This window comes from Mastomys coucha, unplaced genomic scaffold (genome assembly GCF_008632895.1).
Source record: "Mastomys coucha isolate ucsf_1 unplaced genomic scaffold, UCSF_Mcou_1 pScaffold6, whole genome shotgun sequence".
NCBI lineage: Eukaryota > Metazoa > Chordata > Mammalia > Rodentia > Muridae > Mastomys > Mastomys coucha.
The window spans coordinates 84,146,744-84,157,291 of record NW_022196912.1 but is presented as its reverse complement, the minus strand read 5'-3'; the positions used below and the strand labels follow the sequence as shown (position 1 = coordinate 84,157,291).

General features: G+C 40.8%; 1 protein-coding gene across 1 annotated transcript in view; it reads right to left on the bottom strand.

Moving 5' to 3' along the window:
• Positions 1-666: 666 nt before the first annotated feature.
• The window catches only part of Klhdc2 (kelch domain containing 2), a 14,425-nt gene continuing 4,543 nt past the window's right edge, over positions 667-10,548 (bottom strand). The window contains exons 3-13 of the mRNA XM_031357805.1: positions 8,705-8,822; positions 6,758-6,873; positions 6,446-6,527; positions 5,962-6,045; positions 4,865-4,945; positions 4,732-4,790; positions 3,497-3,606; positions 3,106-3,178; positions 2,079-2,166; positions 1,083-1,135; positions 667-976 (exon numbers count right to left, since the gene is read on the bottom strand). Coding sequence (XP_031213665.1) covers positions 853-976; positions 1,083-1,135; positions 2,079-2,166; positions 3,106-3,178; positions 3,497-3,606; positions 4,732-4,790; positions 4,865-4,945; positions 5,962-6,045; positions 6,446-6,527; positions 6,758-6,873; positions 8,705-8,822 — 988 coding nt within the window. The 3' untranslated portion in view covers positions 667-852. The remainder of the gene's footprint in view (positions 977-1,082; positions 1,136-2,078; positions 2,167-3,105; positions 3,179-3,496; positions 3,607-4,731; positions 4,791-4,864; positions 4,946-5,961; positions 6,046-6,445; positions 6,528-6,757; positions 6,874-8,704; positions 8,823-10,548) is intronic.

Here is a 10,548-nt window from a genome sequence, read left to right as displayed (position 1 = left end):
GATTTGAACTCATGACCTTCCGAAGATCTGACCTTCCGAAGATCTGTCGGTGCTCTTCCCCACTTAGCCATCTCACCTAGCCATCTCACCAGCCCAAACTGCCACTTTTTAATTAACTGGGTAGTAACCATGACCATCACATGTCCCAGGACTACACCAACACATTAAGGTTGGAGTAGTACATTAATTGCAGCTTGGGCTGTATGAGTTTCTCACTACCCGAACCAGCAGACACACCCAGGTGTGTGACAGCACACTTTGAGTTTTTGAGAGGTGGAAGCTAGAGGATTATTGATTCAAGACCAGCCTTGGCTACTACATAAGGTTAAAGGCTACAGATGGAACATCTTCACATTCCTATAGATACATTATATCCAAATTATTAAAAGATAAATGTAAAAAATGTTATACCCAGTCTTGGTATAAAAAGTCAATGCAGGGGCTGGAGAGATGGCTCAGCAGTTAAGAGCACTGGCTGTTCTTCCACAGGACCCAGGTTCAGTTGCCAGCACCCACATTGCAGCTTACAACTGTCTGTAACTCCAGTTCTAGGGAATCCAACACCCTCACGCATGCAGGAAAAACACCATTCAGTATACATAAGTAAACCATTTTTTAAAAAAGCCAACACAGTATATTTTTTAACTTTTAACAATAGACAGGTACTGGTGTTAAATACATTTATTGTAAACTTTAGACACAAAAATAGGTTCTCTAGGCCATTCACATGCACATAAAACCCAGGAAGCTGCAAACTACAACAATGCATATAATTATACAAAGGATGACACTGTGTGACAAATATGGGGTTGTTTTCCATGCAAGTAGACCAGAAGTATTATCTACAAAGCCTTATGATCCAGAAGTGTTGTTACTACCAAACCTCTGATTAACACTGTGAAGTAAGTGTTTTGGAAGGCAGCTCCACGAGTTGGCTAGCATCTCTTTAAAGCAAATGACTGCTTCTAAGCTTAGCCTAAAAGTAGACAAGGAAAGTGAAAATAATTTTACTAAGTAGTACATTAACTTGGATGAAGATTCATTAATACCTTTAAATAATCATATACCCAGTAAGAACTTACCGTACAAGAGATTTTGGTTGAACTGAAAATATAAGTACTTCATTACTGTGTGCCTGAAAAAAAGAAGGAACAGGTAAAACGCAAGTGCTGAAAGCAGGCTGGTGTGGTACACTCCTGTAACCTCAGCTCTAGGAAGCAAAGGCAGGAGTACTGGACCAGAGCTGGGACTATAGCTCAGTAGCAGTGCTACCTACCATGCACAGGCCATATGCTTAGGACTGAGCTATGCAGAAAAAGAGGGTCTGGTGAGAGATGGCTCAGCTGTTAAGAGCACTGGCTGCTCTTCCAAGGACCTGAATTCAGTTCCAGCACAGTTGGGGCTGTTTTCAATCACCTGTAACCTTAATCTAGGAGGAAGGATCTGATATCCACTCTTTTGGTCTCCCTTTCCATGAAAACTGTGTGCATATGGTACACAGACATGAAAGCAAAAGACGTATCACATGAAGGGGTTTGGTTTTTTTTCTTTATTTTTAATTTAAAAACAAGCAGAGCTGGAGAGATGGCTCAGAGGTTAAAGAACACTGACTGCTCTTCCAGAGGTCCTGAGTTCCAATTCCCAGTAACCCCATGGTAGCTCACAACCCTCTTCTGGTGTGTCTGAAGAAAACCGCAGTATACTCACATACATTAAATAAATAAATCTTTAAAAAAAAAAAAGTGGTGGTACTGCATGCCTAAAGGAGGCAGAGGCAGGCAGATCTCTGAGTTCAATGCCAACCTGGTCTAAAGAGTGAGTTCTAGGAGAGTCAGAGCTATACAGAGAAACCCCTCTCTCAAAAAGCCAAAAAAGAAAAGCAAAAATACAATAGGTCAGTAACTTTCTCCTCAATGGATAAAAGTTTCTCGTCACCAAGGATTAGATCCCTAAGACCCACATGAACAGAATTAACTATAAGTATTGTCTTCATCTCACAACACACATGCATGTATGCCTACACACATAAAATGTTATTTTTCAAAATATATGTTTAGTAGCAGTGAAGGTGTACTTACAGCTCTATGATGAACCAGCAGATTGTTGGCACAACCACCAAAAACAATTACTTCTCCTTCATCGCTCGCACAAGCTGTATGCCATAATCTGCATGTAAAAAACAAAAGCTTGAGTTCAGTGTAACTGATCACTTTAAATCACACTGTAGAGACTAGAGATTCCAAGGCAGTTCAGACCAAATGGAAAAGGGTAAAAAATCCACTTCCATAGAAAAGCAGCTTTTAAGGCTGGCCTTGGTGATATGCACCTTCAATCCCAGCACTCTGGAGGCAGAGGCAGGTGGCTCTCAGGAAATCCCAGGCCAATCTGGTCTACATGTTCCAGGCCAGCGAGGGCTACATAATGAGGTCTTTTTCTTTCTCTCTTCCTCTTTCTTTTTTGAGTGCTCCGTCTTCAGACACACCAGAAGAGGGAATCAGATTCTATTACAGATGGTTGTCAGCCCTCATAACGAGGAACTTTTAACCAAACAGTCTAGGTTTTTATTAGCAATAAAAAAAAAACCTGAGGTTGGAATATTTAAATTTATCTTAAATACCAATGCTAAGTATGTACCTGCCTGTAGCAATTTCTTTTGAGATTAAGGAGAATCTATCTGCTTAAAAAAGGAAAAAAAAAAATCAACTTTTTAGTGTCTTGTGTAGCCCAGAGCTGGCCTTGATCTGACCCTCCTGTCTCTGGCTTCTAAGGGCTAGTATGCTCTGCTTATCCAGACCAACTCCACCCATATGCCTTTGAGAAGTTTGACTTACTCTTCCTTGAATAATGCTGCTACAAAATAATGAGCAATTCTTGGTTTGACACCCCCCCATGTACATTCTTAAGCATTGCCAGTGTTATTCATATAAATAATGGGAAAGTAAGCTCCATACACTTGATTAATGCTATTGGGTTCGCTTTTTGGAAGTATGAGGTTAAACCTTAATAAACACCAAGACTTTTCTAAGAATGTTGGATAAAATCCAGCCAAAGTATCCTCAGTTCTTAGCAGCCCAAGACATTCATTACCTTTCATGTAGCTCATACCTTGGTTTTTCAACATAAGGATGATTAAACTGAATCCATTCATTTTTACTGATGCAGTAAGTCCAGGCATCACCTGATTAAACCAAAGAAAAGGCCATGAAGTGTGCTCATCTTGAGGATACATGAAGAGCAGTAAGTCAAATCCTAGTCCCAGTTCTGTGGTTAAGGAAGTTAGGCCACTGCACATGCAAGGTTTCAGCAGGGATTTTAAGTATTCCATTTTCCAGGTAAAATACATTTAGGTCATAATATGTGCAATTATAAGGTGTTACAGGTAAAATTAATAAACCTGCCTGAAAGGACAGCTAGGATTGAATTTCAGTGAGTAGTATACGTAGTATACTGCTAATGCTTCTGATGTGTAACTAAAATACATATTTAAAGGACTCACTTAGTGGCTGTTTTTCAGTGGTAAATCCTCCAAAGAGAAAAAGATGGTCTGAAGAGACTGGTGTCAGTGAGTGCCAGGATCTGCCAACAGGGCATATACCTTGTGGAATTCTAAAAATAATAAACAGCTGAGTTGTAATATCTGTTTAGAATCTAGAGGATAATTTAGTCAACAAAGTGTTTGTGAACCCAAGTTCTACCCCCAGAACCCACACATTATTTAAAAGGGGCTGGGAGCAGGTCTGAACCATGCTTGCAAACTCACTGCTGGGAGGTGAGCCCCCTAGGGTCTGCTGGCCTATCCTACTAGGCAAATACCAGGCCAGGAGAGACCGTGTCGCAAAAGGAAAAGGAAAAAAGAGAAATCCACAGTCAGAATCCCAGCACTTGGGAGGTTCCTGAGGTAGAAGATTTTCATAAATTTGAGGAGAGCACTAGATACTACGTTCTGTGTTAACTTGTACTGCATTGTAAAATTCTGTCACAAGAACAAAAAAAGCACCCTAAAATAAAAAAGGTGGACAGCACTGAGTACACCTGAGACTATACTTAGCCTCCACACACACAGTCAACCTTATACATGAGATCTGTGTTTAAAGTAGATACCTAAGAGAAATGCTGAGGACTTCTTTAAAAATATATATGGGGTATCAGACAAAGAAAACTTGACAAGGCTTCCTAGGCTCTTCAAGATGGCTCAGCAGGTTAAGAGTCTGCCATTCAAGCATGCGGGCCATTCAGTCCTCAGCACCTACCTAAGTATCATGGAAGCCCACCTGCCACTGCATGCAGTGGCACTCAGTGGCTCCAAGCGAGCTGATGAGTGACCATGCTGGGCAGCTCTGGGTTCAGTTGAGAGATCCCCCTCCTCAATGGTACTGCAGCAGATGGTGTCTGAAGGCCCTCCCAGTGTTAGCTTTGGACCTACACACACCAACACACAACATGCACCCACACACATCTTACATCCAGACACATGCTAAAAAGAGAAGCCTCTCTCAGTATTAACTACTTTCTACTGAACTATGTACTTTGAAGGCAGAATCAACTTTAGCAAACATTGAACACATGCTGTACCAGGCACATAGTTAGGGAAACTGGAAATAAAAATAAAATTCTTTCCTTAAGGACCCCATTAATCATGTTTAGAGAAGCTTGAAGCACATTCATTACAAACTAATAGGGAATGGGGTTGAGATCTGAAATGTGTCCTGAGATATCTAAGGTAATACCTACAGTTCATTCCACTCCCACGTATCCAGATTAAGATAGTGAAGATCATTCATTCTAGCATCCTAAAAAAGAATGGGTAAGAGTTACCATGTGAAGCACCCCAAAGCAAGCCATTAAACCCTGTCTCTATACTCACCCGGTATCTGCCACCAAACACAAAGCCCTTGTTTCCAACAGTTGCACAGGCATGCGCAGCCCGAGGTGAAGGTGCCTTACCCTGCACAAAGGGAAATAGCTTCACAAACATGGGAACTTTATAAAGACAGGGGAAATGGCAGTATTTTCTGAATATCCTAGAATAAGAATATGCCAGAAACTCGGGCACTAGATAGCAACAGTCTAAAACCTGCTGGGAGTTGGTCTGGTGCTGCTATGTATTCAAACACTGCCCTGAAGACCTGGCTGCCCCATAAGCAGATCGTTACATGCACCAGGTGCTGCTATGTAACCCTTGTTCCCGATTTAAAACTAGTGGATAAAATAAAGTGGCTGCAGTCAATTACTGGGGAGAACAGAAGAGAGGCAGTTTCAGTCACTGGGCTGGGGGTCGTAGGTAGGGACCATGAAGAAAGAGAAAGGGAAGGAGAGAGGAAGAGAAGAAAAGAAGGTTGGAGAAGGAAGACAGAAGGTCTCCATTAGACATGGTGGGCCAGGAGCACATGGCTGAAGTGAAATGAACCCTGAGGACAAGCTATGGAACAGAAGTAACCCAGGAAGACTCAAACCACAAGGACTTGGGGAACTCAGCTGGGGAATTAATAGTCTAGTGCTAGAAAAAATACATTAGGGGTATTCCCCCGGTAATTGTGCCAGAGCTAAAGAAACAAATCATAGTTTGCGTCTCATCCATTTGGAAGCTAATGGGGACAGAAATAATCTAATTACTTTACAGATCTAACTGAGTATTTTAGTATTTCTGAGACTGTTACTGAACAAGCTAATTAGAATGTAAGAAAAGTTGTTTTAAAATGACTGGCATATACTGTATAGTATCTTTAAAAGAAAAAAATCTAATCTTTAACTTTTCATTTAAAGCTCAATTTAATTACTAGCAAATGAAAGTACAACACAAACTATATATTCATTAAACTTGTAAAGGTCTGTACTCCTTGGAAAGCAATAAAGCTACAGACAGCCTCATTTCAGAAAACAAGAATGAACTGTTGGCTTCAGACCCCTCCCTACTCTGGTGAACCCCCTTGTCTAAGTACACTTCACTCTTCAGTGACTCACAGTGGTGATGGGCTGGCTCCAAGCAAATGTTTCCGTGTCTAAAATATGGACATGATCATTCCATCCTCTTGGATGACTTGAGTTCTATAAAAAAGAATCTATGTTATTTTAAAAACACTGTATTTTACAAATTATACAACACTTACTTGCCCAGTTTATCAATAAAGAAAATGAACAAAACTACCAGTGAATGTAAACTTATCTGGGCTGGGGAGGTGACTCAGCTGGGCTAAGGCACTTGCTGCCAAGCCTTATGAACTAAGTTGAATCCCCAGACACCACATCATGGAAAGAGAGAACTAATTCCCCTAAGTGGTCCTCTGACTGTGACATGCACACTGTGTCACTTGCACTCAAGTAGTTATGCACTAATACATACAAAATTAAAATTTCAGATGTAATAAAAATTTCAGAAAGCAAATAAAAACAAAATAGAACACATTTCTTTCAACATATCAAGTAGACCATGTGGAACTTCACTTACCCAAAAAGATGTTTCATCAAATTCAAAAGTTCCCAATACTTTATCTTCAGGTAAATATCCATAGCCTCCAAAAAATATTAACCTGTTTTATATAAAGCCAAACAGTAAACATGTAAGTAGCTGCAAACTAGATCTAGGAATGAGTTAACATGACAATCAGCTTGCAGTTACTAAGTTAAATGAACTAGAGTATTAATTTACTATGTGACATGGTTCACGGTTTTTTATCATGCTGACGTGGGTTGGGGGGGGCAGGAATTACAGGGCAGCTACATTCTGCACAAAAGCCCAAACCTATAGTTTCTAACATACTTGTTTTTATACACCCAGACGCCAAGTTTGTCCTTTGACGATGGAGGAATTCCTTGGCAATCGATTCTTTCCCACTGTAACCCTCTGTCTGCAGACCTTGAATCCAGCATGTAGAACTGTCAAAAGCAATGATTTCAGTCAGTTTTGTTACATAGAAAGCTCAGTATTAGCATTTGACTTTACTGTATTTTATCATAAAAATGTCATCTAATTCGGTGCTGAGACTGCCTGCAGACTGGCTGCCACACTGGTCTGGGTAGGATTATGAATTTACAACAGAATGTAAATTATTTAAATCAGTAACACTAAACTGTACAGCTACTTTTGTTTTCATTAACTACACTTCTGTCAATGGACTTGGCTGTATGCTCACATGTACTGTAGCACAAGCTCCCTATCCTGCCCTGACTTTAGATAAGTACTTTGAATTTTACTGTTTTTTAAATTAATTGTCTAATTGATAGCAGGATCATGTTCCAAAAAAAAAAAAAAAAAAAAAAAAAAAACAAAAAACAAAAAAAAACAAAAAAAGAAAAAACAAACAAACCAAAAACCAAAAACCCAGGCTCTTCAAATCAACTTACCCTGTCTTCCTGACTAATTAATTCTAAAGGCTAAAAGATCAGTCGATACCTAAAAGATTAAATACTCAAGAGTTGGCCAGACGGCCCCGTAGTTTACAGCACTGGCTGCTCTTCCAGAGGATCTGGGTTTGATTCCCAGCACCAATATGGGAGCTAACAGTAGTCTGTAACTACAGTTCCCGGGGATCTAATACCTTCTTCTGGCCCCTCAGGCACTAAGCACACACATGGTGCAAAAGGACACACACAAGCAAAATACCCATACACATTAAATAAAATCTTAAAAACAAACAAACAAAAAGGTTAAATACTGGTCTAAGGACTTGAATCCAGGTAACAGAACACACACAACTGACCTTTCTGAGACATCTGCTTCCTTATGGTCAAATGAACTCTAGCCAAGTTAGGAACTATTAATCATGCTGTTACCCAACCCTAGAATCCAGCCTCACTCCTCCTAAGCCTTTTCACGATGTATCCACTTATTTCTTCCTGGATCTGTGTTTGTCTAAGGAAGACAGGATAATCTGCAGCTTAAGTGACACTACAATGCTCCTCCTTCTGGGATCTCAAAACCACAAAGGCACCTGACATCCTGAATAATCATGCCTTTAGGTCTCCACACTGACTATTCAATTCTAGCTATGCCTATTGATTAAGCACCTGTTCTACCCCTCCTACTCCCAACAACAGTCACTTTCAAAGGCAGAGCACACGTCAGCACAGTGAGGCCACCTATCCTGCAGTCACTTAGTCACCTCTGTTAGGTGTCTCTTCCAGAATGTGAGCTCCTGCACCACTCATCCCTACTGTCCCTTTCCAACTCTGTCCTCTGCATACAAAGTGTTTACTAAGTTCAAAATCGGTGAGTTAAGTAGAAGTTTCCCTATACATCTGTCTTTTCCAGGCCCCAAAAGAACTGACATCTTTTGTCCTATTTAGACATATCAAAGCAGAGTGTGCCTCAGGGCAACATCAGACGAGTATTACTATTTATCTTCTTTTTTAAATATTAATTTAACCCAATGGCTTTGAGTTTACCTTTAACCTTCACTCCAAATCCTTTGTAACAATCTTTGAAAATGCTTTCTAGTTAACACTAACCTACCACCCAGGGTTGTTAGGAGGTCAAGTAACTGAGAGCAGCTAGTAAATACACCTGGGAAGTTATTACACAAAGCTGCTAGCATTGGTTTTTACAAAGGCCTAGTAAATAGCATAGTAGAGAAGAAACTACAACACACATTTATACCACAATCAAGTACATTCTTAATTAGAGTACACAATAGCAGCCAACTTTATAAATCTGACATGGAACATGAGAAAGGAACTGCCTCGAACTGGAATCCTCAGCAACACTAACCTTATTTGTGTTGCCTCTGGAATGGTGCCCTCCAAACAAGTACAGCACCCTGTCTACACACACAGCACAGCTCCCAGACATCGACGGGGGAACGTCACCTTCAGTGTTGATTTTCTTCCTACAAGGAGGACGAGGGTTGGATGATAAGGTCCCCAGAGGGTAAGAAATACATTATACATTAATACTCATTAACTTAGATCTGCACAAGGAGAGGGAAAGGTGGCTGATGAGATCTAGGGTCCCTCGCAGCTTTAAGACAACCCAAGGAATCGGTTTCCTCCCTATTAACCTGTCCAGACAGTGGAGGATGGCCTTACACCAAGCAGAAGGAAAGGCTCTGAAGGCCCCCAGCTTCCACGAGCCATTTCTCAAACTTTGCTTTTTATGCATATGATTTTATCTGACTGGGAGGTCTTTGACTTATTTCTGTGTGCTTGGGTACAGGTATGTCACAGCACACATGGAGGCCCAGAAGTGCAGGAGCAAAAGATCCTCTTCCTCTACCACGTGGACTCAGGGAAGGCAATCCTGGGCTTGATGGACAGCACTGCCGAGCCAGCTCACGGCCCTGTCTGTTTTTAAGTAGGCCAAGGATGCAAATGGAAACCTTCCCATTCCTAGTGCTCATTAACTCAGCAGACATTTCTTATTAAGTCACCCAGAACTCACAGAAATATGCCTAATTCTTCCTCCCTTAAGTGAGCGCTAGAATTAAACAAATGTGCCATCGTGCTCAGCTTTAGAGATTTACAGTAGGCGAACAGTTCACTCAGGTTCCTGACTACATCATCAGGTACTATCGCTTTCATCTTTGCTTAAGTAAATTCTTAATCTTAAGAAATGTGTTAAATTCTTCTTTTGGGAATTTTCCAGTCCTTTAAAAAAAGATGAGCAAATAGCCGTTGCTATTAACTGATTTACTATTCACAAACATTGTTGCGACCTTCCGGAACCATCCTGGCTTTCAGAGCAACAGTAAGACAGTAGACAAAAGCCTTTTACATGTTTTACAAGTTTGCATGAACAGGGAAACATGTTTATACACCCCCAAATGGCTAGCCCAAATTTTGAGAAACCCAGAGTCTATAACATATCCTTGTGTAGTACTGCTAGACAGGCAGAAGACCCTGAAGGCCCTCGCACATATTACCAGTTCATTTTTGGTTTATTTTGTTATTTTTCAAGACAGGGTTGCTCTGTGTAGCCCTGACTGTCCTGGAACTTACTATGTAGTCCAGGTTGGCTTGGAACTCAGAGATCCACCTGTCTCTGCCTCCCGAATGCTGGGATTAAAGGCACATGCCACTACAACAGGCTCGTTTTTTTTTTTATTGTTTACTTTAAGGGTATGGGTATTCTGTCTGAATATATATGTCTGTGCACTGCTGCATGTGCATGCCTGCTGCCCTTGGAGGCCAGAAGAGGGCATCCGATCTCTGTGACTGGAGTTACAGATGGTTGTGAACCACCATGTATGTGCTGGGGATTGAACCTGGGTCCTCTAGAAGAGCAGTCAGTTCTCTTAACCACTAAGCCATCTCTTCATTCCCTCGTTTTTTATTTTTAAACAGAACTTTTTCTTTTTTTCACAGGTGAAAAATCAAACCCAGGGTCTCACATCAGGTGGGCAAGCTTTTAGCCACTCACCTATTAATGGAATCAAGAAAATACTACTTTAAAACTAGAGACTTTTCTCAAAACTTCTTTTAAGCAGATAAAATACCAGACAAAACCTAACAAGGCAAACTAAAAACCTTTTTTAAAAATACCAAACAGGGCTGGTGAGATGGCTCAGTGGGGAAGAGCACAGACTGCTCTTCAGAAGGTCATGAGTTCAAATCCCA